The following is a 26,516-nucleotide window of genomic DNA, read 5'->3' on the forward strand; positions in this document are numbered from 1 at the left end:
AAGGGAATAAGCCCAGAAGTTCCAGTTATCTGATAGTTTGGACATTGAATTTGGAAAAATGTTATTGCTTTAATTCCAGACTAACGTGTTCCATAGTCAAAAACAGGGCAGAGGCATTGTCTAATTTTTTTCTTTTAGAGTATGATTTTTTTTTTTTTTTTTTTTTTTTTGCTTATGGGCGCAATAATGAGCTTTACCAGGTGTCTTGAGTTCCTTTAGCCATGGTGGGAGATGCAATATGCATTCTTCTGTGGGTTCCAGCCTAAGGATTATTTTGTAGTTGAACAGGGTCTTACCCTCGGGTGGCCCTTGGTTGAACTTTATTTTGGAAGTGAACCAGCATATTTTCCAGTATTGGGATAGATGAGGTCGAAGCAGTTTTCCTTCTCCAATTGCTACACAGATAGCTAAAGCACAGCCACTGTGATTAGGATGAGATATTACAACAAGGATAGAGTGGCTCCTTCACTCTCCAAGAGTGCACAGTGTTAATAAAATCAGTCTTGCATATCTTACATGTTCAATATCTCCTTGCTGGCCCTCTGCATCTTTCTGGTGCCATCAATCAGAGGAACACTGTCTCCAATATGAAGGAAGAAGCTTTCTGAAAACTCAGACTCAAGGAAACTTATTTTACTTTCCCACAGGTGCTTGCAAGTGGCTAAGGCTGTTTTCAAGATGTTCATACATTTTCTGGATGTCAATTAAAAAAAAAAAAAGAATGCTTTTGAGGCTTCATTCTTTGTGTTTTTCAAATCCTGACCTTAACAAGTATCTCTTCTGTGATTATGGAGATTTTTTAAGCCAGGAAACAAAATATTGTATTTTTAGATACATCATTGTATCACAGATACCTAACAGGTCTTAGTCTTGGGGAAAAAATTAAATTATTCCCTTTCTCTTAAAGCATTTTTTGCGGAAACTTAAACTCAGCAGGTAAACCAAGCAAAGTGTGCAGGCCATTATAAAATATGGCCAAAGGGCCTTTTATATTATTACCTATCATGTGCGTCTTTTCCTTGTTATTATCCCATCATTAAACTATCCTCATGAGAGCTCTAAATTTGTGTCACCCAATGCAACAAACTCTTGTTGTGACAAAGTTTCCTCACGTTCCCATGGTCCATTCCTCTCGAGACAGCACAACTTAGGTGATACTGCTTGTGGATGCCCACGGGTTCAGAAAACAACTGCCTTCTTGCAGACGTTTGTGCCAGAAGGCAAACACAGCACTAAGTATCATCACCATGAGAACAACAGCAAGTGCGTTGGAAAAGAGGAAGGAGGAAGTCAAGCAACAGAGAAGGAAATACGAGGATTGTAAGAGGGAGGAATGGGCCTGCAGCACTCACCACCACAGTTTCGGTGTGAGGAGCTGTCTCCTTTCCAAATGCCACACAGAATCTGTTATTTTGTATCTGGCAGAGGCTGTGAAATCATACTTCTGCAACAATATATTTAAGAGAAATACAACAAACTGGTAACTGAACAGGTGACAAGGTTAGATGGACAACACCAGCCTTCATATTGCATTGTATCTTATCGGGTGCCCATGGGCAGAGACCTTTGTTAAAACAGGCCTTAAAAAGCTTTCAAAACAAAATATCCAAACCAGATCACCACAAAGGTGCATATGTTTTTAACAGTTTCCACAGAGGGCATCATCCTGAAGTTTGCCAGAGAAAGCTGAAGGAGGGTCTTGCATGGAGCACAGAGATCAGGTATGCTGGGGAAGGGAAGCAGCTCCCGGTGTCTGTGTGTGTGCAGTGAGACACCTGCCAGCTCTTCACAAACAAACCTTGTGTTCAGGGAGCTCACTTCAAAGAACTACTTTAAATGCTGAAAGAATTACATCGATTTTATAAAAACAAACTTGCATATGTCTCAGAAAGAGTTGTCTAGGTGCCTGCCTCATACTGAAATCTTTAGAGCATAACAACAGTTACGTGCGTTGCCATATTTACCGGTTATCCCAGATTCCTAAATCCACTGCTTTGGCTGGAGTCCTGGCCGGCTCCTGGGGGCGGACAGCTCCGTGCCGGGAGCGGGGCTGAGGGGGCAGGGGGGAGATCCCGCCCCAGTGTCCGTCCCGGTGCCTCGGGAAAGCACCCGGCGCTGCCTGGCCGTGCGGTGGAAGGGGGAGCGGGCAAGAAGGGCGTGGGGTCACAAAGGAGCAACAGGAGAGGAAGAAGCGCTACCGGGGCGGGGGCCGGGGCGGCTCGGCCGCCCGACGGGCGGTGGCCGCCGGCGGGAGTGGCGGAGCGGCCTGAGGGGTCGCGCCTGAGGGTTCCCGCGCGCGGCCGCCGGCGTCCCGGCGCTGTCCGGGCCCGCGGCGGCGGCTGCGGGGCGTGGGGCGGCGGCCGGGCCCTCGCCGCGGGGCAGGACAGAGCGGGCCGCCCGGCGGAACTCCTCGCTGCGCCACGTGTAGAGCAGCGGGTTGAGGGCCGAGAGCGAGCAGAGCAGCAGCCAGCTGGCGGCCTGCAGCGCCGGCGGCGCCGGGCGCAGGAAGAAGCCCAGGAGGCTCACCCAGACCAGGGGCTGGGTGCCCAGCAGGAACACGCAGCAGAGCAGCAGGACGGAGACGCTGCTGAGGCGGCGCTGGGCGCGGCGAGGCGGCGGCGGCGCGGCGGGGAAGGGCAGCTGGTGCAGCAGGTGGAAGTTGAGGACGCTGACCCGCTTGGCGCTGCCCCGCACCCGCCGCACGATGCCGAGGTAGCAGTGGAGCAGCAGCGCGGTCTGGCCCAGCACGGCCAGGGCGAGGAGCAGGGCGGTGTAGCGAGAGCTGCCGTCCGACTGGGCTGAGCCCAGGGTCCAGAGCCCGGGCAGCAGCGGGACCGGGAGCAGGGCGAGGGCCCAGGAGAGCCCGATCATGCAGCCCGTGTGCCTCCGCTGATAGAGGGCCTGGTATACGCTGGGCAGCTTGGTGATGAGCACGTACCTGTTGAAAGCCACCAGCAGGTGCGAGGCCAGGGAGACGGTGAGGCCGAGGCCCAGGAGCCCCCCCCGGAGCAGCCGGTACTCCGCCGAGCGAAGGGAGGAGGAATTGGGGGGCAGCAGCCCCAGCACAGCCTCCTGGGGCATCCACAGGGCACACACGCTCAGGTCAGCTGCACAGCCGTTCACGATGAAGGCATTGCTGGTTGTCTGCAGCTTCTTGAAGGAGAAGACTAAATAGATGACCATCACATTGGATAAAGTCCCTGAGATAGCCAAGACTGCGTAGAGCAGCGACAGAAAGATGCGGGTCCCAGAGGAGTCCTCCCAGAGCAGCAGCAGAGGCGAGCTAGCACTCCAGGAAGAGGCGTTGGGCATCTCGCTGAATGCAGCTCAGTTTTGACTTTGCCCTGTAAATCCCATCCTTGTCTGGGTCAGAAGTTCTGCTGCAGGAGTCCTCACCAAGCACGTGGGAGGCTGTGCAGCTGAAGGACTCTAAGGCAGGTTTCAGTCATACAAGCTGTAAGGTCCAGAAAATGCTGTTTGCAGTAAGGATCCAAAAACCAGCAGTGTCCAAGGCAGGTAGGCAGCAATAGAGTCCACAGATTGTAGCTGGTGAAGGTGGGTCCATAGGGAGGCAGATGGCTGTTGGCAGACCAGAGCACGCCTGAGGTTTCTATAGCTGTGAAAACAGCAAAAGCAGCAGCACCTTGCAATCGGCAGCAGAAACGGCAGCAACTGATACAAAGCTTTGCAGTTTCTCCTGTGCCACAGTACGTACAGTGTATATCATTCCAGGAAGATTCAGCCCTTCCACTCTTCATGAATTATTCAGCAGATTTTCAACTTGTTAAATCAAGAAGGAAAAAAAAAAAAAAGCCAAACCCTATCATGCTCCAGAAATACTCCAACTACACAGTCTGACTCTTTTCTCCCTGCCTTACCAGTCTTCTGGGTCTAACCCATTTACACAACTTTCATTTGAAGCAAGGTTTTAAACCAGTCACTTCTGTCTGAAATACCATCCATAAACTGTAGAAATTCTTCTGCTCAATACTCACTTTTTAACAGATTTTTTTCTGATTTTTTTTTGTTAAGAGTAAGCTCAGTATGCTTCTGCAATTTTAGTTAATTTTAGGACTGGTCTATAATAACAATATACTTTCCAAATGAAATCTTTCAAACGAAATAAATAGACCAATCCTTGTTAGACAGTACTTATTTGAGGAAGCTGGTTCTCAATCTGAACATTTAACATCTCTTCATAAACCTCAGCCTGTTTCAACCCACAGGAAATCCTACATTGCCACCCTGCCAGAGGTGAACACTGGTGTTGGTGAGCACACAGGTAACACAGGATCTGTGTAGTATTTGAAATGGTCTCGCTCCAAAATGAGTTCCTGGAGAGGTGAATAACAGCTCCCGAGGTGGACTAAAAACAGATTGAAGAGTAGGCATTAACAGTCCATAGATGGAGAGTAATTTGTCATGGGATTATCCCAGGAACTCCACCCTGCTGTACTCAAACAGGGACAAAATGGTAACTGGCCTTAACCTGGACAAGTCTTAATAAGAAACTCAGTAAGAGGACTTACATTTACTTTGAAAAGCTTTTCAGATACGGAATGCTGGTTGACTTTGTGATGAGAGAAAAACTGCTTTTGCAGGTAGATTAGGTATAGGCTACAAAAGCAAGCAATCACAGCTTGTAAGGTATTATCTGTACCAGAGACCTTCATAAGGTGTTTTTAGATATTGTTTAACTCCTGATGCTAACATATAGCAACATCAAAAGAATGTATTAGGACGTAGTTATAGTTGCAATATACATTTTTTCAAGTTAAAAAAGTTAAATTGTGTGGGTTAATGGATGTTGCAATACAGCATATCTTTTATTTGATAAAAAAGGCTCATGTTAACAATAGGCAAAAATATTGATCCAAAGGTGTATTTGTTACAAACATGAATATCTATGTTCACTTTTAATTAATTAGATGGCTCATGTGATTAAGGTTAAAGACATACCTCAGTGATTTACTTGATCAGGCCCTTAATTACCATATTTTTTGCCTGCTGCACTTTACAGCGTAGATCTAATCAAGTGTCAAACCTTTTGAGGCCTTTCATTGTTTAGTTGTCAGTAAAGAACAGTTATTATAGAAACTAAAATCCTCCTCTTTCTGCAGTACTGTAATTGAAAAATAGTCTCTGAATTTGTAACATGAAAACCTCCCTAACTGAAAAGCTTTATAGAGCATACTTTAAAAAGAGATTATGATGATTAACTGTTTCGTAAGATGTTAGCCACAGAATATTATGCCCAGTAGAGACCTGTAGATTTATTTGATCTATCCATTCATGTTTTTAGAGATCTTGTGCACAACAGCTTGTTCTCCCAGAACCTGATATATTCATATTGGAAGGAACAGAAATGGTAAAGTTCAAGGACAAGTGAACACAGGATATAAAATAAATTTCAGGCTATTTCTTAAAAGCTACAAGGTTCTGAAAGACCTTCCTGACCTTTTACTGTTCCGAATTTTTTTGTTGTTGTTAAGAAGTTGATTGTTGCAGAATACTGACTTATTTATGAATAAAAAAAAGTTGTACCTAAGCTGGTATTTATGTATTTCATCTAATAAATCAATTAAAGTCTAGAAAAAGGCTAAGGGAGAGGTTGATTCCTATGCACTAGAAACCTTTTAATTAGCTATTTTAAATGTATATTATTTACTCTGCACATCCATCACCACCCATTATTCATCCAAATGCAGTGGCAGAAGCCTTTTGTTTTTTTAGATCAGACTGTCACGAGAATTTGGGCAACTTGGAAAGCATCCACTCTATTCCCAGCTTTTGCATTCCTTTAGAGTGGCTGTGTAACAGTTACACACAATCTACATCTATTGCAAGAGAAGCTGCCAGGCTAATAAATAATAGATAAATAATCATGTAATGCAACAAATTTGCTGAAAATCAGCAACAGGGTTAAACAAATGTTAGAACCATTTGTGATTAGTTTTAAATTGAAGGAAGGACAAAAAGCTAAATTGTTTTGACTCTTATGCACAATGAACCTTCTGTTGGTAGGACTAACCAACCTGTTGCATATGCAAAAAAGTCAAGGCATATTACACCTGTAACAAGGTGCCTCACCCAGGAAGGATTCCTCAGTTCAGACACAGCTTTGAAATCACTGTATTTTGAAATATAATGCCATCACCATGATATCAACATGTTGATTAAATACCTGGCATTGCACAAAGCATAAGCAAGAACCTTTAGAGAGACTGTTAGAAGAGATCTATCTTGCTAATGGTCTTTTGCAATGTTATCCTACTTTTAAGTACATTACATGGTTTACAAGAAAGAAGGTGACTTTGAAAAGTTATCTTCAATTAGAGATCAAATAACCAAAAGATCTAGGAAAAAAACAAGAAACAAGGAAGCTTGTTTATACAGGCATTTTATTATCAATTAGCTGCATATATATATATATATATATCTACATTTCAAAATTAATCAGTATTTTATTAAGGAAAACTATTTATAACAAAGTAAATGAAAAAATTCTTTATGAGAGGTAGAATTACCTTATTAATCTATAATTCATATACAGTATATTGTATATATACACACACATGCTACTTTGTGTGTATATTTTACATATACACAGTTGCAAAAATGTACAGTATTGCATGTAAATTTTAGTCAGTGATTTTCATTTTTATAGCTGCTCTGTGTATTGCTTTTGAACACTTTCAGTACAACTTTCCATAGCAATTTTGTGTAAAGCAAATGCAGGGTATTCACAGGTCTCCAGGAACAAAGACTGACGACTGAACTAAGTTTTATTTTCAAGTTTCTGCAGATAGTGAAAAAACAAACAGGTAACAAAGCTGTCTTGTTTTTGTCTTGCACATGAGGGGCAAATAAAACCCTCACAGTTGCTTATATTCTTTTCCTTACCATGCACTTGTGAGTTCTGAAAGTTTTACACATGATCTTTAGTACCTCCCTGTAACACCATTTCATCCTAAGCTTCCTTCCTAACCACATCTGACTGACCTGTACATTCCACAGAGTAAAGAGCATCTTTACTATGACAAAAACCTTCCATGATACAGGAGGCTACCTCAGCCATGTGATTAACAACAAATGTACAGGTTTATGAAGCATCCAACTGATAGATAAAAATTTAATGTATGTCCAACATATACTGTGTGTTGCTAAGGAAACTGTACACATACTGCCAAATGTAGGTTAAAAGCATGCAAGTATGCAGTGCTACCTAATTCATTGTACATTTTTACCAACTTCAGTTTGGTCTGCCTTCATTTTTGCAGCATATATTGCATAGCAGAAGTTAACGCTCTACATTGAAAACAAAACATAAATCCTTTAAGAAATTGAAAGAGCGTTAATTGTACAATTGAGTCATCACATAAATTACTTCTTTGTTGCAGCAGAACATGTAATTACATCACATCTCAACAAATATTTTCCCTTTATTTTTCTTTCATTGTGTTTCCTTAAGAAATGTTAGCAGCCAGAAATGGAAAGCAGACTATGTATCAAGTGCTTTTCGTTGATATTGTAATAACAAATCTCTCACTAGTTAGACTTCCATCAAATTAACAGAAGACCAATTAGTAAAAAATTATATTACATTAGGCTCTAAGCAATAATGATGGACCCATAAAACAAGAAAAAGCTCTTGTTCATAAAAAAAATTGTATCTTTGATAAACATGTACAAATTCTTTAAAATACACATTTTTGTAGCAAAGTAGACCCTAAATTAAAATATATTCTAGTTTTTACATAATTTTTATATATAGTTTACCAAAATATTCTCTTAATACATATTTTAACACTGTACACATGTTAATAAATGTCTTAATGAAACTCATTAGAAATATATTCAAGCTGTCTCAACATAAAAAATTTAAATCTGTATATAACATGGGGTAGTAATTTCCATAAATTCAACTTCAGTGCATCTGCAGTAGTCATTAACAATAAATTTCTGCCTGTTAAGAAGTCTCCTCTTGGTGTTAAGAAATTAATACATCCTTGTATTGAAGGTTCCTCCTTTTAATGAGCAGCTTCTTTTCTTCAGTTCTTCTCCATCATGAAGGGCATTGATTTTGAAGAGCTCAGCAGGTTTCACCAAAGCAGCAAGGCTTTAGTACTGAACATACCCAGACTGAAGGGACTGCGCAGAGAAGAAAAACTGGTTAAAACTCACTGGAGAGGCTTTATTTATATATATAACATATATTCTTCATTTAAAGAGTAGAGGAAGGACAGAAATGAGGAAAATAAACAGAGTTGGGAGGGACCTGAATCTCTACATAGGTAAAGATGAATAAAATAAAAGAAATTAAAGTCTGAGCAAAGTCCATCAGCTTTGCCGTATCTACGCTTCTCCAAAGCAGTTTCTTGAGAATTTTAATAAAAGTGTTACAAATCTTTTAAAATACCACTGCTACTGTAATTGAATTGTTTCCATTTATCCTGAATGAGAATCCAACTGCTACTGTGAAAGTCAGCTTACTTTAGATGTTGATTCAGATAATGATATAGGAAACACACGATGTAGTTCATTATTGAGGAAAAAGCTACATCAGTAATTACACAGATGCATACGTTTATGTATGACTACCAAAACCAGATGAAAATAAAGCACTGCAAATGGTTCCTCTGGATTAGTAAGAGGTCAGTATAATTAAGAGAAAATCACAACCTGCTCTATTGTATTTATTTACATTTCTGTTTCTACTGAAGTCTGAAGTTTTATTAAAAACTGAATAATCAGCTTAGACAGTATCCAGTCATTTTAGTAGCTCCTATACAGATGTGTTTAAGAAGTCATTCTGATGAATATAAGTCTTGTTTGGTGATGAGGTGTCCCAAATTAGTACTAGTTTATAAATAAAGAGCAAGTAAAACTCCCAAACGTATTTTAAAACTGCATCAATTCTTCAGAATTAGAGAGAACTACTGGAGACCAACATGACTCCTAAGACAGACTAGACCCTCACAGTTTTCCCTTCCATTTTCCTCCTATTCTTAACTAGTCATTACAGAAAATGCACTTTGGCACCCATAATGAAACCCATTAGTACAAGTGCATAATACATTTATATATACCTTTATAGCTCTAACTAATATGCCACAACTACTTCCCCCCTATATTTTAAGTCTCAGTATATATTTTCAAAGTTGTCTTTTAAATGGATTTTCGCATCTTGAAGATTTGAGACCATCTAGATATTTTTTCCAGGTAGAAAAAGTGCTGTCAGCATATAGATTTGAATACCACTGACTTAAAAAGGTCTGGTTTTAGTAAGAGCAAGGCAGAAGGAATAGCCCTTCATTAATGAGCACTTGAAACTTCTCCTCTCTTAATGATCCTCAAAGGCTTCTCATTTTCAGAAGTGCATTTTAACAACTGGAAAGACTGTTACACTTAATTAGTGCAGTATTCAAAATGGATCCATCAAAATAGAATCCCAAGTAAAGCTGATTAACAAACACTTCAAAAAGGCAAGAAGTGTGGTTATATACTCTCATATGTTGCACAGTAATAGGTTACTTTATGCTTGGACAGATGAAAGATGACCAGAAAGCACTTTACACTCTCAAAACCAGCAAGTGTTAGTTACAAAGAACTGAGAACACCAGCCCTTCACTCAGCAGACAGTAGTAACCAGAAATTCTACATCATTATTTCAATAAAAGCAGCAAACCATAAATTAAAGATTCTGAAGTTTAAACTGCAATTCTTAAAATTGTTAGCCATCCAGGTTACAAAAAATATGGGGAAAAAAAAACATCAAGAAAACACAAAAACCCCCCCCCAATAACCAGCAGCATATACTGTTTGGAAACAGGAGAGCATGGCTTTGGTAATTTTCCTTACAGATGGGTAGGCACAGTTTGTTTACTTTCAAATGGAGAAATATATTTTTCAGTGTGTTCCCACCCTCATCATAACCCTACTTCATATCCCTATGACTTCTTCCTAAAGTCTCAAAATCTTTTCTGAATACAGGGAAATAATTAAATCTAAACAGACTTTCTTCAGATTAATCTATGTGATTTCACATAAATTTCTATCACTACAAACATGGTGATACCTGTAACAACTGAGCTATTGCAAAGTATACAGATTCACATTTGAGTTTCAAACATTTAAATATAGCAGGAGAGGCTTGTTGTTTTGATTTTTTTTGCATTTTCACGAAAGTCATTTGTGCTCAAATCTCTTCACATGTCTAAAGAGATTGACTGTAAAATTTCAAAGCCTGTAATTGTGGGGGTTTTTTTTCTATTTTTCTTTTAAATCTTTTGAGGAGTTTTCTATTTTAAAATTTACATTTGCCATGACTCAAAGTATGGCCTGTGCTTCTGAAAGCTTCATAAGAAACAAAAAAACGCAATCCATTTTTACAAGTAATTTGCTGGATTTAACAAAATCTTATTTAAAATTGACCTAAAAATAGAAGAAAAAAAAACCCCAAAGAAAATTGACTGCTGAATTGCCAAGATGAAAGTAGAAAATCAGTTAATGCAGAAGAAATCTCAATGTGTATTCCTACAGTGATCCCATGCCATGTCAAGCTTGCCATTTTATACCCAAGTACCAGACATTTAAACAATGAACTAAAAATTAGATGGTTTCACGACAGTTAAGGATATCTAATGAAGTTTATGCTGAAACAACGGCTTAGATTACTTTCATTTTTCTTCAAGAGGAGGCACAGCAAACCTCCTGTGAGAGAAAATCAGCACCAAATCCGCTGAGGCACTAGAACTGTATTTGCCAACATGAGACTGCAGGACCAAGCCAGCCTGATTCTGAACTCTGTTTCAGGACAGAATAACCCCACAGCATTTAGGCCTGTTTGGTAGGATTGGAACATGCCCTTTCCCCAGATAACTGCAAAAATGTAACTTAAGCTTTTGGAATTGTGCATCAACTCTCCCAAAACACTGCTACAATAGGCGTGTTGCTGCAGGCAAGAACCACTGGGAATACACAAGAGCCACTAAACTAACCCAGGATGCATTAGAGAAAATGTACATGCATGTGAAGTCTGTGGGTCTGCCCAATTTACACATCAGCAAGATGCACTAGTGCTTGGTTTTTGCAAAGCCTGTCCCGTCTTCATTAATGGCAAGTTCTTATTAAGAAAAACCATGTTACAGGTAAAGATGATATATATGAATTTTAAAACACTGCCAACACGTCTCAGTTTTTTGGCAATGTTTCCATCTTGCCAGTTTCCATGACAGCTATAGAAGCAAAAGGTGACTCATTTTAAGACTACCCAGTTACATATTCTCCAATAAAAATACATTTTAAAGAGCGATATTTGGATTTAGAATTATTGTAAGAACAAAGCAAAAATCTTATAGCAGTACCTTAAGTGTGATTATAGTTGAAGAGAGTAATTCTGCAAATGTTATTGTGAGACATTCTGTTTAATCAAAACACACACTTTGTAAAATAAAATATTTATTCTATTTGACTGGAACAGCAAGTTTTCTTTTTTTTTTCTTTGAAAAATCAAGCTTTTCTTCTAGTTCATCAGCATAAACACAAAGTGGATTATAAGCTTGCACTGATGAAGGACAAATACCATTAGAGAAAAATACATGTCACACAACAATAGTTACAGTCATGGTTGTTTTTTATTCTTTCTTTTTGTTAAGTGGAATGTGGAACAGCAGTATTTATGCTGTTTCGTTGAAAAACATTGGAAAAAAAGGATCAGTGAATAACCTTCTCTTCCATACTGCAGGAAAAATTCACAAATTAGTTTAGTGAACATAAGCTAGAACTGAAAAATTGCTGTGCTAGCCATCTCAAAATGCTCCTGAACCACTCATGTTAACAAAGATAGATAAGAAAGAGTGATAAGGTGATTTTCTAAAATAAAAGTACTGCATGATTACAGCTGGTTAGCTTGATATCTAACTCAGGGAAGGGAGATTTTGGCAATTAAGAGGAAGGGAATTAATCAGTATCATTCAAGAGTCCTTTGAATGAATAAACAGAGCACCAGGACATGTAATGGACTTCTGTCAGGTACATCACCTGATGTGCTCCAATTAGAAAGAACACAAACACTGCAACAAGCCTAGGCTGGGCTGTCATGACTTCAAGTAATTTCAGCTCTAAAGCAGTGAAGTGGAAATGATTAAACAGAATTCTGTTTTTAAAAGAATTCTGGCAGAACTGGCAGTTTGATACTATTCTGTATTTCGCTGATGAGCTTCAGACCACTGGTAAATGCCACCAAAAGCAAAACAGCAACATGTCAGGGGCTGAAGTGATAAGGAAAAAACAATCTTCCTTGATGGGTTAATTGGTCCCAGAAGAAGAGGGGAGGGGAAGGAGAAAAAAAACCCCAATCAACCAACTAAAAAGAAAAAAGATGATGCTTTTCCACAGAGTTCCACATGAAAAAAAAAAAAATCCCAAATGAAACTAAAAATCCCTCCAGGAATGCAGGACATGGGACTCAAATAAAATAAACAGAAGTCACTATCATCAATGGCAGCAACTCTTTTTTTCCTGCCGTCCCCTTCAGCTCCCAGTGCATTACAGTCAATGAAAAAAAAGAAGCTATGTATTTATAAGCAGGATAGCACTGCATAGCAGCTTTCTGGACCAGAATGATTTTAAAAAACCAAAGAATTTGAACTCTTTCCAGAAGGATTTTTGAGCTAACTTAGCTTATCAAAAGAAAATCAAGTTGAGATGAGTAGCATAAGATAACTCCACAACAAGAAAATAAGACAAAGGGCTATAACACTGACATAAAGAGATACAGAAAGTTTCAGGTTAAAAGTGAAATAGTTTGAAGCATGACTGTTCACTCAGTGGGACTAATCTTTCAGAGAAATTGTGTTGCCCTCAAAATGAACCATCACTGTATTTGCCAGTGAGCTGCTCACTACCAGACAAAGAGCATTCAGAGATTAAATGATTGAAAAACCTACTCTTGCCTTAAGCCTCAGGACATCATAGTGACTGCACTCAGTCAATTGTGCATAAAATGGGTAACAATTCAGTGCACTCCTCTGAGACAGAGAGATGCACAGGGATACAGGGTACATTTAGAAGCAAATACATTTATCAGAAAATATATGTTTTCATATCTGAAAAGCATTCCAAACACGAACACTTTTTGGCCATTATTATACTGAAAGAGTATGACTTCACAGGTAAATCAGAAATTTGTACTTTGCTTTGTAGACTCTGCATGGCATGACTCTTTCTAAAAAATGCTGCTTCTCACATCACAGCACATAATATATAAAATAGAGTATTTTTAGATCACCTCATTTTTCAGAGAAGACTGAAGATAGAATCTTGTTTAAAAATTTTGCTGCATTTGACTGTGTATAACCTTTACTCCTCAAGAGCATGCAATATCAAGCCAAGAATTATTCACAGGTTATATCCTTTATATCCCTTATAGCCTTCCATGCATTAAGTCATTAGATAGGCAGGAAGAAAAGTAAAGATGTTCCTATAACTGGAGAATAGTGCATTTTAGAGAGTTTTTTTTTTCTTTAAAACGGCTTTCCATTCAACATAAAACTTAACATTATGCTTAAGATATTTCATTAAATTAATGGTTTGAGTCACTTAACAGTTCTGCTGCAGAGAGACAACAATTCATTTCCTTCTTCACTGCAATGCACAGAGCTGTAAGCACCTCTCAGCAGCCAACATGGCTATTTCACCTGTTCATGAATTGCTCCTTTCTTCTTCCTTAAATGACACAGTAACCAACATTCCTTGTTTTTCTCCCTTTTCCTAAGTCACCCGAATTTAATAAAGAAAGCCATGCTACAATTCTGGAAATTACATTGTAAACCACCCCATCTCCCCACACAGATTTGGGGAATTTTTGTGTCAATGCCAACTATGTTGCACCTTGAGGGTTTATGAGATGGAGAAGCACAGCACTATCCCACAATTTTGTAACTACCTAGATACAAAAGAAATCTGAAGTGACACCAAGACTTAATTTCCTGTCCTATGCTTATGGAACAAACCCACTAACTTGGCTTTCACTGTAAAAAATCATTTGTAGCATTAAGTTGACAATTACCTCTCCAAAGGAGGTGACAGTTGTTAGCTTTTAAGATGTTATATTTCAGCCTTTAAATTGCTTGAGGAAAACAGGCTTACTGTTTCTGTAATGCTTTACATTATCATTTGGTACCCTTGTAAATTCTGGCCTATTGTGAATGATGTCAGCTTATTTTCATGACTAAGCCATATTACAGTTACAAGGAGTTTCTTCCCATTAGGATGCTGCATGTAAGTTTACATGCATATGCTTTATGCATAATGTAAGTAAAATATGGAAAAAAACTCTCTAAAAATGCTGCTGGCAGCATATATTTTACAAAAGAAACAACTGAAAAGAATGGGAATGGGCTGACTCTCCAAATAATTATTGTTCAATGCATTAAATATGAGACAGTATTGAAAGTGAGACATTAAAAAATAAAATCAACCAATTTACCACTTATTATTCACATTAGTGATTGCTCTCACCCACTGGTGGTATACTGACTTTTAGTTCCAGTACACTCAACAGGAGCAGAGGACTGAACTCCTGAGGACTGAATTTTTGTAAGCATATTGGATTGAAGACTAGGAACAACTAAAAAGGATTACTTTCCAGAGCAAACAATGCATGAACAAATGAAAGACTCATCAATGTATCTCAAACATTCTTTCCTAGCTTGATATACAGCTTTTCACCACTTTCTTCATCTCTATGCCTGAAGAAATTAAACCGAATTAATTAAACAAGAATAGTCCTCTTGTTCTAGAACTTGTTTCATCATAGAAAAACTGTTACAGTTTCTATATCTCACTTGAAAAATCTCAGTTATATATAGTTTATTACTATCCCATGTAGCAGGGAAAAACAGTGAAATTAAAGAGGTGAACATGTGACAACATTCAAGAACTCCCTTGCAAACAAGTTACCGCTGCTATTTAAAGTAAAGTTTAAACTCAATTTTAAACTCGGGGCAGAACAGTGATTCTAAGATCATGGAATATCAGCATTTATTTCCAGATAAACTGTAGTGAATAAGAAGCTAAAATTCTTTTTTTAAACAAGGAGTCTGAAAGCATCAAGTATTCTGAAGGGCTGCTTTAGTCAAGCAGAATCTACCACAGAAGGAAGAACCCACTGAGTTAGAGAATACAGAATCACGTTCCCTCAACTAACTTCAATGTTCTGTTTATACAGATTACATTTCAGTCACACATGCAATTTAATTCCACAATGGAACAATGAGATTTTATTTCCTACTGTCATCTATCCTCAGAAATAGCAATTCATACTCCCAAGCTACAGAGATGTGGCTTCTGAACTGTGAGCGGTGCCACAACCGAGCTGCTAACAAGAGGGTAGGTCCTCCACTTCTGCAGGAAGAAAAGAACACAGCCCATGAATGACCTTTGGCAGGACATCCTCGTTACATCAATGTATGTTATTAGCTGTTTCAAGACAGACTCACCACACCCAAAACCACTAGCAGGTATAACACCAGAACTTTCTTTATATGAAACAATTTATCAGTGCTAAGGAAACAGAAGAGCGATGTGCAATACTCTGGAGTTAATTTTACACAAAGACAATTTTATTTCCACCCAGTAAAAAAAATAAAAATCATAAGTGTCAGAGCTAGTTTAGAGAGGCTGACAGGCTCCCTTAATCATAGGCAAAATCTATTAAAAATAGTGTACTATTTTTTATAATTAGTAGGCTATCAAATCCTTGGAAATCGGGTATTTTAAATTAGTTTTAGATTTATAGTAGTAGATATGATTATTTTTCCCCTAGAATAGATGAAGCTGTTTCTGATTTCAGAACTGAAGCTTCTCTAGTCTCCTCTACATTTTGTATAGAAACACTTTCAAGTTGCATTAGTTTATCTGTGCATCCTCTTTACACAGACTCTTTCACAAAGAAAAAGAGCACAAAATAAACCCAAGGCAGCAAAGTTGTTAAGGAATGAAAGCTGCAATGTGAGACCATCAGAAATATCTTGCTTATAATACTTTCTGCATTTGGTGTTAGAAAAGAAGTAGGTTTCAAGTCAAGAGCACTAATTGTTCAAATAAGCCCTATTGTTAAGGATGTTCTACCTTCTGTTTACTAAGATACACACAAAGGCTTCTTAAAATCTGTTACTGCACAAAAATGAAGACATAATTAACTTACAGACTGTGTTATGGATAATTTGAAATAAAATCTAAAGGGTAAGAAGGTCCATAAAAAAAGTTATCAGAAAAGATGTAAAGTTCAGGCACAATTTATGTTCCTGAAGCTTCCATGTAACAGATGCTTAGAAGAGATGGGAAAAAAAACAGCTGAAATGAAAGGTAACAGACAAAAGTGCTGTTCAGAAACATTAGAGGAAGCTGGAGAATTATGCTGAGTTAAGGGTTTTTTTTGCAACAGTTTTGCTCACAGAAGCAAGGAAGAAAAGCATCAGTGAGCTGCCTGAAAGTGCTGTTGTGACTATGACTTACAGGAATGGCCTCTGGTATGGTGCTGGAGGAGCTGTAAGGCCCATAAAGGAAGGCTGGTGCATACTCATCTGTCACGGCGCTGGGAAAACTGCTTGGGCTGCTCAGGCTGTTGCCACTACTGCTGTTTCTGTTGTACAAGTTGTTGTTCAGTTCATGGTTTACTCTGTGTGGCAGCTGCAAGCTGCCATTCAGGTGACTGGAGATATGGCTTACAGAAAAACCTGTCCTAGAGGACGATGATGTCATTTTGCTCTCATCACCATCTGAAGCAGCATACAGGTTCCCTAGAGAACTGGCTAGTCTGGAGTTTATGGAAACGCTGAATGGAAAACACACGCAGGGAAAAAAATATTCACAAGGTATGTAGAGATAAATACAAAAATGTAACAGACAATTCAGAAGACATTAGGTGAATAACACAGACCATTCTGAAATAATGTGTTTGCACACAGGCTCATTTCTAGCTCCTAAGTAACAAAAAGCAGAATTCTTTGTAAGGACTTTCCAAGTTTCGCTTTTTCAAGCACCATGACCAGCTTTCACCTCTGTCAAACCATACATGCATGCAGGAGATGGTATTAAAAGGTTTAGGCAGTATCTGATTTACACTGAAGTAGTTTGTGTACATGGAACAGTTTAAGAACCCTTCTCTGTTTCTTGCTATCAGTTTTGTGATACAAGCCTTCAAGTAACCAAGGAGTAATATGACAAAATTTGAGACTAGAAATAGGATGTCCTGAAATACTCCAAGCTGGTTATTCTGTTCAGGCAAATATTTGTGCACTTATTTATTAAAAATGCATCAATCATTCCGAGTGTCATTTAATATATATAATTACTTAGGACAATAGTTATAATGGAGCTAAATAGCAATAAATCAAGGGTTCAAGAAAAAATTAATTACCACTCCATATTCTGAGAGTAATTGTATACATACTGGGAATATCTACAAAACATCTATAAACTGAGATAAGTGAAAGAAACCTTGACAACCCACTTGAACAAGACAGTAGTTTTTCTGATGACACAATCTGTATAAAACTCTCAGACCAGAAGGATAGATTTTGGGTTTTGCTTGTTTTTTAAATCTGTAGGCAACTAAAGTTTGGCTAGTGGAACAGCAAATCACTGCAAATAAATTTAAGTCTTCTTATAGCCAAGAAGAGCAAGCACTTCATAGGCTGCAGATGTGCTGACAACCACTGTAGGATACTGCAAGCATTTGTACCAAAATAAGAAAAAGAAAAAAACCTTTTAAGGTTAGAGCCTGGGGACGTGGAAATTCTGCTTATTCTTTCTGCAGACGGTGAAGTGACTGCCATCACTCTGGAGGCCTTCAGAGGAGATATGGATCCTTCTGTGCTACCTGAAGTATTCAGTCTAAAAAGAGTGCAGAGTTCCAGTGAGAAGCAAGATTTTATAATTAAAATGTACATCTCCAACATCAGTACACAGATTGGTATTTTAAAAAGTGTGAATTCTCAAGTCTCAGAAGCCAACAGCAAAAGCTCAAGTTTGCCTGCTTAAACATTTTTTAAAAAAACTTTCCAGTTATCCACTCCAAGTATTTGCCCTGCTGCACCTTATTAAAAAGTTACAAACTACTTTTCACCTTGATAGTTTATGAAGGCCAAGTGTCCACTTTTTATAGATTTATTTTAAGTTTTATCATAAATTTTAGAACTCTAAATGTAAACTTCATTAAGAGTACTTTTTGAGCTTATAGAGCAAGTATGAGTACAAAAACCCAAAACTGTAGCTTTCATGAGGTGAGCATTATTTCCAAATGAAAATTTTCACAAAGCTGCACAGAATATGCAGCTCTTCTCAGGGTGGGATGCTTAATGACAAAATCCTTTATGTGTTGATAATGTATGCATGTTACACTGGACTACTCAAATTGTTACTATTACAGCTACCCACATTAATTAATTAAAAAAATTCGTTGTCTCTAGCCCTAGATCAGGGGATATAGCAATCAGACCTTAAAGGATGAAAAAACTTGGGTACAGATCTCCAATTACAAGCACAAAAGGAAAATTACATTGAGCAGCTTTAATTACACACCAGGACAGGGTAAAACATTCATTTCCAATGCTAGCCATCTGGAGAAATCCAACTGAAAAATTCAGGTCACAATACTGAAAAAAATGTGCTCTTTTCACATTAATGCTTGATAATGATAGAAATTTTGTCTTACATACTGTATTTTAGATTCAGTGGGGTAAGGCATGCAATTTGCAGGTGTTTAAAAAGGTTTGTTACCTTTTAGCCTATGCTCAGAAGTCTGATCACATCAATTGATTAGCAATGATCCAAACCACTGAAAATTAAGACCCTAGTCAAGTGATATACATTTAGAACTAGAATTTTAAAGTTAGTACCTGAAGTGTTGTGATATTGACCTGGTGTTCAGTTTCATGTCTTGCAGCCTAAAGAAACAAAAGCAGCAGTCTTTATCCAAGCATCAAAAACCTTTCCCCTTTGCCAAATCATATCTGTGTGTCTCAGGTTGGCTTAAAATATAAAAATAAGGGTTAGAATTATTGACAATCAATCTTTTAATTTACAGTAAAAGAACAGAGAGTTACTTCAGGTTTCATTTCCAAGTTCACATTTTTATTGGTTCTAAAAAATTCTAAATTTCTGTAAGGAGTACAGAAGAGTAATCATAGAAAGAGAACTAAGTTTGATTAAGAATATTTTCTTCAAGTTGTAAGTTCTAAAATACTAGATATAAATTTGAAAATGTTGAAGTATTTTTTACATTATCTTTTACTGCTACACAGTAAGAAGGCATCCCTAAACAGGGAGGCAGAGGGCAAAAAAGGAGAGAAGAAAAAGATTAACAAACCAAATCTGCAACTAATAGATACATATCTGGAGAAGCTTCCACCACAGAAGGTGGTACAGGTAGTAGCACTGCCTTAAACATGGTCATGTACTTGACGTGGATCGGATAGCACGGACAGAATTTAAAACTGTAAATTACCTCAGACTCGTATAATTACCTCAGAGCTCCAGTTGTAGCAGAACAAGGCTGCCTACGACTTTTTAAGGCATTCAGCTTATCTCCCTGTGTTATCCCATTCTGAGCTTCCACATCTTTGTCTTCAGAATCATTCTGGGAAACAAAAGCATGCAAGCAAGGGAATCCATCAAATCCTAGGAGCAGTGTAGTTGAAGAGCACTGAGTGTCTCCCTTCCCAAAGATCAGAACCCAGAAGGCTGCTCTAGTGTCTTCTGCACACATGGCACTACTCTTTGCACAGTTCAGGTACATCAAATGTGTCTCTGTACAAACACGCTCACACAGGGCTTTTGCAGAACCTGACCTCAAAGTTCACAATGCTCAAGCCTAATGCCAGCATTTATTTACCTCTAGAAGTCTGCTGGAGATCTATACACACCTGCATTCTTATTACTTAAAAACTTGGAATACGCAGATTCTTGGTTTCCAGGAGGAAAGCTTTTTGTTTCCCTTCATTCTCAAGAAAGCAACTGAAAATCTTGAGAGAATGATTTGAAATAATGCAAACCCTTGGAAGCTTGAAAAATTACCTATAACAATTTTAAATATTACTTGATCTTTCTTATTAAGTGGAGATTTGTTCTAAAAATATTTAGAAGTTACCTATAGCTAGTTATTAAAAGCTCAGCTTCAGTCTGTTTGAAATTTTTCCTCAGAACACTTACCTCCTTGAACTGATCCAAGTCTTGTGCTTTATTCAGACTGTCACTGATGGAAATGTCATTTAAGCCACAAAGGACTCTGTTAATGTTTCCATCAACTCCTCTCTGTATCTGCTTCGATCGGATGAGATCTCCCTCTCGCCATAACATTGCTTGCTTCCTTCAGGATACAAAACCAAAGCCACTCAGATCAACAAATTTGCACACATATAAAAAACTTTATGAAAACATGCCACGCTCACAGACTGCCACCATTTGAATCTTCTGCACATCATCATCTGGATGAGTCTGCATTATTCTTTGATAAGGAAGTTTGCTGGGTAGGTACCAGTCATACTAGTTCCATGCAAGAACTGAGACCCTATCACATACTATCCAAACAACACTGAATTCCTACACTGAACAAAGAAGAAACTAATGAGGAACTATATCAGAATACACTTTCACTGGAAACTTTTGTTTGGAAACAAAATATTATGGCAAACCTTAAGAGCTAATGGTTCTGAGCCAACTGCCTAAGCTTGCTCAATGATAAATGCAAAAGGTAAGCACTTCAGAAAGATTTCACTACATCCCTAGTAAGCATCACAAGAAGGCAGAACAAAGGGGTGAGGGGGAGAGGGAGTGCCACTTAGTCCACCTAACAGAAGTAGCCTAGGAAACATACTTGATTTTAAATACCATTGAAATCTTTCAAGATTATTGCATATGCAGTAACAAATTGATCTGAGGCGCATTTAAATGGAAGAATTTCGATTTAAAAAAGCCTTGAATTAGCCAAACATCCCTTATCAAACCTCAAAGAGCCTAGAAGATTGGGCTTTGACACCTTTGAAGCTGTGCAAGTCATTTTTAAGTATATCATCCAATCAACACTGGCTGAAGAAGAGTAATTTGGCTCCAGTGAACACCTGTAGTTGTGATTTGCAGTATTTTGAATAATACAAACTACCTCTCAAATAGAGGAAGTCCATTTAGTTGCACTGGAAAATAAATAAAACCCCTCATTCATGCTCTACTTCTCTTGAATTACAGTAATACCTCTTCCTCTCCAATATCCTATGGATTTTAGGATGCAAGGCTGGTGCATCTTTTACAGTATTTACACACTATCTAGCAGAGGTGATGAATCCTCTTTTGCCTATTTGTAGTGGAATTTCTTAAAATGTTTTGTCCCATAGAAATGAAAATGCCTCCAAGTAAATATCACCATGCCATCAACTCAAATATATCAGCATAACCACAACAATTATAAATGCACAACACAGAAACCACTATGACATTAAACTTACTGTCTGCATCACTGTCATTCATTTCCAGTCAGGATCAAATCAGAAGCTGTATTAAAACCATACATTTGTTTGCCTACAACTACTAGCTCCAAATGAGAAATGTTACATACACCATGCTGAGGAATCTGATGGAGATCATAAGCTTCCTACCAAGTACTTATTTAATCGTTAGTTACAATGAAGTAAAACCATACAAATTATACCATTTTAAGATTAATTTTAAGCGCCACAGATGGTATACAAAGTATTTAAAGACTATTCTTATGATGCTAATATTTAATAAATCCTATTTGCTGATTTCATCTTTTGTTCACATCTGTCTACTTCCAACACATTTGTCTAACTCCTAAAGCCCAGAACAGAAACATTCAGTCTTGAGGCACTGTGCCCCTCTAAGGGGACAAAATACACAGAACTCCAGAGAAGCTGACTGCTTCTGAACAACTCAGATCTCAATCCCCTATTAACTAACCTTAAGTCTATTGAACAGACAATAACTTACAAGTGTCAGTAGACAAATTAGATCCTATACACAGTGCAAGATGGACATGGATGGAGAGGAGCAAAGAAGGTACATATATATGTATACATACTCTTCCAAGAAGTGTTGCTGGGGTCCTATAATAGAGCCTGGGCGACAAATTCTTATCCAAGCAATGGCTTCAGCATGTGTGAACTTGTAGTGCTTCATGATGTAACAGGCAATCAGAGTTCCTGTTCTCCCCAGGCCAGCTACAGAAACACAAGTATCAACAGCCACATGTGAAGGGATGAGCATTCCAGAATTACCAAATAAAAGTATGGGATGTAAGAAAACTTCCATGCAATGTTATTCACCGTATTAGTATTTGAAGATGTAATTTCTGTTTCAGTGTCCTATTTATCACATAATTCAATTTCAATGCTAGATGGAGATATAGGGACAAATCTTTCATACTTCAGAAAAGTTAATGTTTAAAAGAACACTTGCAACAGTGATCACTCGTGGCACTTGAAAAATTCTACTCCAAACTTTGTTTAAAAAAAGGTCAATATTTTTTAAAAAGCCGTGATCAACTTCATATTTATGATACCAGTAAAAAACCACAATCAAAGTACCTTTGAGAGGCCAGCACAAGTACCTAAAACCCATGGTGCAAATATGTCACATATCTCAACAGAGAGCAACTCAGTGGGTGGTTCTTTTTGAATCAGTTTTGTTGTGAAACCAGCACACAAAACTATTCACTGCTATCTGTATGAACAGAAATGACTGTTGACCAGTGTATAATTTTAGATATCAACAGCTTAAAAAAATGTAACCCATTGCCCAACAAATCCCAAGCTAATCCTGTTTTTAATGGGACAACAGAGACACAGAGAAATTAGCTTTTACTATCAGTAAAATCTCAAAATACAGAGTGAGATTTAATCTCTTCCTAGCTCTGTCTCATGTACTAGTAAAGTGTTTTCCCATTTAAACCTTATTTCCCACAAATACAGTATTTGTGATTTACAGTCTCACAGTAGCCTGCTGTTGTTTATGCACCAACAACTATCCAAACAGAGACTTCCAAGCAGCCAGACATCTCTGCTGGCAATTCTATACACAACTACAAGCTCTTTACATTTAACCACTAACTCTGACTTTTTTGGAAGTGAACATGATTTAGGCAGGATGAAGGTAGAAGTTCACACATAGTGAGGGTCCATAATTGTGCACCTTGGAAGACAAGCTCTGAAAACTCATTTAAAAGGCAAAGTATTGATTTCATTTCTTTCCTCCAACATTCTGCTAATATACAAACTTCCCATTACAATCTTTTGCAATTAGCTGCTCTATCTCATCTGAGACAAGCAGTTTCTAGGGTAATAGCTGTGCTCAGAACATCTCTGCAATATAACTCGGCCTGAGTTAACTGTGGATTTAACACTGTAGTAGATTATTTAGAGTGGTATAAAAACTATAAAGAACATGATTGTTGATTTGCTTACTAAATGGTCAGACAAAAGACCAAAAATACTTCAGTGTAGAAAGTACATCACTAACTCACTACCAAGTATGTTATATTCCTTTAGCAGCTAAGCCTGGAGAATAACTTACTAACAATTTCCTGCTAATCAATGGTTTATACTCTTATTTAGCCAATTAGAGGATGCCCAGCTGATCAATGCCAAAACTTCTGGGTTCTAGCAACAATAACAACTTGTTGGAAAATAAACCTGTTTATCTTTGATATGCATATTTATTGTTCATGGGAAAATGATGAATAGTATTACTCTTGCCTCTGATCAGACAAGACATTTGTCTCCACAATGTCCTTACACAACTCTAAACATAAATCAAGCTGAACCCTTAAAAGCCTTTGTTAATCTCTCTTGACTAAGCATGTTTTGTGCATTTTCTGGCTGGTTTGCTGAATTAGGCTGGTTTGAAATGCTGGCATCACAATAACTCACATCAACTTGAAATGTGGAATTCATACTCCACAGAAAAATGTAGAACAGTCAAAAAGCACAAAGAAAACCTTTTAGTGTTTTCCATTTCCTAGCCAATTATCATAACGCTGTGAAAGCACAATGCAAAAAAGAAACCTGCATCAACTAAATCTCAAGTTTTCAAGTCATATTAAAAAAAACCCCACATAACAATGAACAACAGATTGTCAGTTCCTGCAAATAACAGTGTGGGATGTAAGGACTACATATACACAGGAAAATAACAAATATTTGGCATATATTTAGTCAAGCACCATAAAGCATTATTACTCTCATAATCCTGAAGTGTTTTTAAATGCTGTATTTCTGGGATACACTCTATGGATTTATACTTATTTTGAAGTTAAGTCTGAAATGAATAGGTGCACATACCTTTACAATGTACAGCAATGGCACCATCAGCATTTTCACAGATGTTCAGGAACCTCTGGACTATACTGTCACTTGGTGTGCTGCCATCGATGAAGAACAGATCATAATGCTCAAAACCAGCATCAGTAAAGCGTTTTGCCTCATAAATCTTTTTGTTTAGTCTTATGATTGATGTGACATTATGCTTCTTGAAATAAGGAAAGTAGGCTTCAGGTGCATGAAGAGGATAACCTATTAAAAAAATATAAAGCCACAATCATTTAATGTCCTAGGTTCATGAAGTTCAAAATCCCACTGAACAAAATAGCCCCTGAAAACTTTTTGAATAATAAACACACTAATACTAAAAATGCTTTAATACTTTATTCAGAGTAGACATGTTAAGTGATATGAAAAAATTGTCAAAAAATGCTCATTAAGACCACTTTTATTATAAAAAGTATGAGGAGGTAAAAAGTTAAAACACAATCTATGTGAAACTGTACTGTCTCAGATTAAGTCCCCATTCTTCTCTGCAAGGGGATTTATATATAAAGCTGGGGACATATATGAATTCAGCATTTCAGAACAGCTGTTTATCTAGAGTCAAGCTGCAGATCAAAGAATAAAAGCATGCTTGAAGAGGAAACACTGTTTTTATAGAAAATAGATTGTTCATCAGTATTATGGACAAGAGAAACGGTCAAAGGATAAACTGCAGTACCAAAAATATTCCTGTCCTACTGGGAAGTAAGAGAGATTTATTGCCTTGATTCTTAGTTGAGAGACAAAAGGATCCTCTAGATGAAGATGGGGGGACAGGGAGGGAGGTCAATGACCAACCACAACACAGCTGCTCAGGACAAGTCACATACACATTAGTAAATGCAATTCAAGACACAAGATAATGAGAAAAAAGTAGCTTTGTGAACTTGCAATCACCTGGGGGAGGATTATTTATAGTTTCATAACTGGATTTTAAGTGGGTTAATTTAATAATTTTCAGTTATACATGTTATAAATAAAACACAGGTTTTCCAAATTTCGTGGAACAACTGAAGTAAATTTAGAAAAAATTCTGTAAGAAAGGGCTGCAACAATGATTGGGGAAGAAACCCAAACCAACCAAAATATTTTCTTTATGGATTTTGTTTAAATTTTCAGTGGATGCTTTGTAACCAGCAGCATTTCAGTCATAAAAGAAACATGAGAGAGCAGAAGAAGGGGATGGGGAGGGCAGGTAGATATTCAGAAAACATGCTCACATAAACAACAAGATGTGGCACAAATAATATAGTCAAATTCAGAAAAAGCCTGATGGTAGTATTTAAATGACTGATTTTCCTTTTAGCTGGACCAAATCTCTACTTCCCGTGTCAGTCAAGCAGTCAAGTTTTTTCTTTTTTATTATTCCACTAGAATCACATACCCCAAGTATCTTCAATAGGAAAGGTAAGCTTCTTTTAACAATCTTTTCTGGTCTGTGTCACCAAACTCTTAACACAGCCTTCTGTGTTTAATGAAACTCACCTTTAGTTCTGCACACTTACTGTACCAGCTGTCAGGTTCCAGGAGGACAGTAAGTGACCTGAGTCTCTCAGGCACTTTGTCACAGGATGAAAAGTTACTGACTGCTAGAAGAATTCAAATTCTTCTGGCAAAGAAGAATTCCAAAACTTTTTGAAGTAAATTCTATGAGCATATATAAAATGCTCACTGGATGATTATTTCTGAAGATTAAAACTGATCTATAGCCCTCTATTACCTTCTGCTTTTTTGCTGTGATGGTTTTACGTGCTGGACAAATAAGATCATAGGACAGCATTAAAACATACACCATACCATTTTCAAGTTTGCTTTTCGGGTGTGGTCCACTAAAAGCCAAAAATTTTCCTGGAATAATCCAGTTGAAGTCACCATTTTCCACTCGCTACAAAAATTTCAGAAAAGAAACATTTTAATATCTGTATATACAAGGTAAAAAAATTACTCAATATTTTATTTTATTCTTTACTATGTTCTTGTGGCATTAAAATGAAACACTTCAAATGTAATTAGCTAGCTTAACTATATGGGACAAATTAAACAAGCTGCTTCTCAGATCTTAATAAAATGAAATGTAAACAAAACTTGCTTAAGTTTTCCAATAAAAGCAGAAAGATCCTTTATGTAAAATATTTC

At 37.7% G+C, this 26,516-nt stretch overlaps 2 protein-coding genes across 3 annotated transcripts in view; both read right to left on the reverse strand.

The window, feature by feature from the left end:
• Positions 1–2,163: 2,163 nt before the first annotated feature.
• On the reverse strand, positions 2,164–3,797 carry GPR88 (G protein-coupled receptor 88). Its single transcript, XM_041421692.1, has one exon. It carries the CDS (start codon positions 3,310–3,312, stop codon positions 2,164–2,166), a length of 1,149 nt encoding a protein of 382 aa, XP_041277626.1. The 5' UTR covers positions 3,313–3,797.
• Positions 3,798–6,384: 2,587 nt separating this feature from the next.
• The window catches only part of CDC14A (cell division cycle 14A), a 50,973-nt gene continuing 30,841 nt past the window's right edge, over positions 6,385–26,516 (reverse strand). Inside the window, exons 7-15 of one of the 2 annotated variants that reach the window (XM_041421877.1) lie at positions 26,178–26,265; positions 24,357–24,587; positions 22,100–22,238; positions 20,218–20,374; positions 19,533–19,645; positions 18,906–18,953; positions 17,773–17,901; positions 16,522–16,840; positions 6,385–8,151 (exon numbers count right to left, since the gene is read on the reverse strand). In XM_041421877.1, the coding sequence (XP_041277811.1) occupies positions 8,122–8,151; positions 16,522–16,840; positions 17,773–17,901; positions 18,906–18,953; positions 19,533–19,645; positions 20,218–20,374; positions 22,100–22,238; positions 24,357–24,587; positions 26,178–26,265 (1,254 nt within the window). In that variant the 3' untranslated portion in view covers positions 6,385–8,121. The remainder of the gene's footprint in view (positions 8,152–16,521; positions 16,841–17,772; positions 17,902–18,905; positions 18,954–19,532; positions 19,646–20,217; positions 20,375–22,099; positions 22,239–24,356; positions 24,588–26,177; positions 26,266–26,516) is intronic. The other variant, XM_041421876.1, reaches the window with a different exon arrangement.

Source organism: Onychostruthus taczanowskii, unplaced genomic scaffold (assembly GCF_017590055.1).
Source record: "Onychostruthus taczanowskii isolate IOZ18803 unplaced genomic scaffold, ASM1759005v1 scaffold7, whole genome shotgun sequence".
NCBI classification, from domain to species: Eukaryota; Metazoa; Chordata; class Aves; order Passeriformes; family Passeridae; genus Onychostruthus; species Onychostruthus taczanowskii.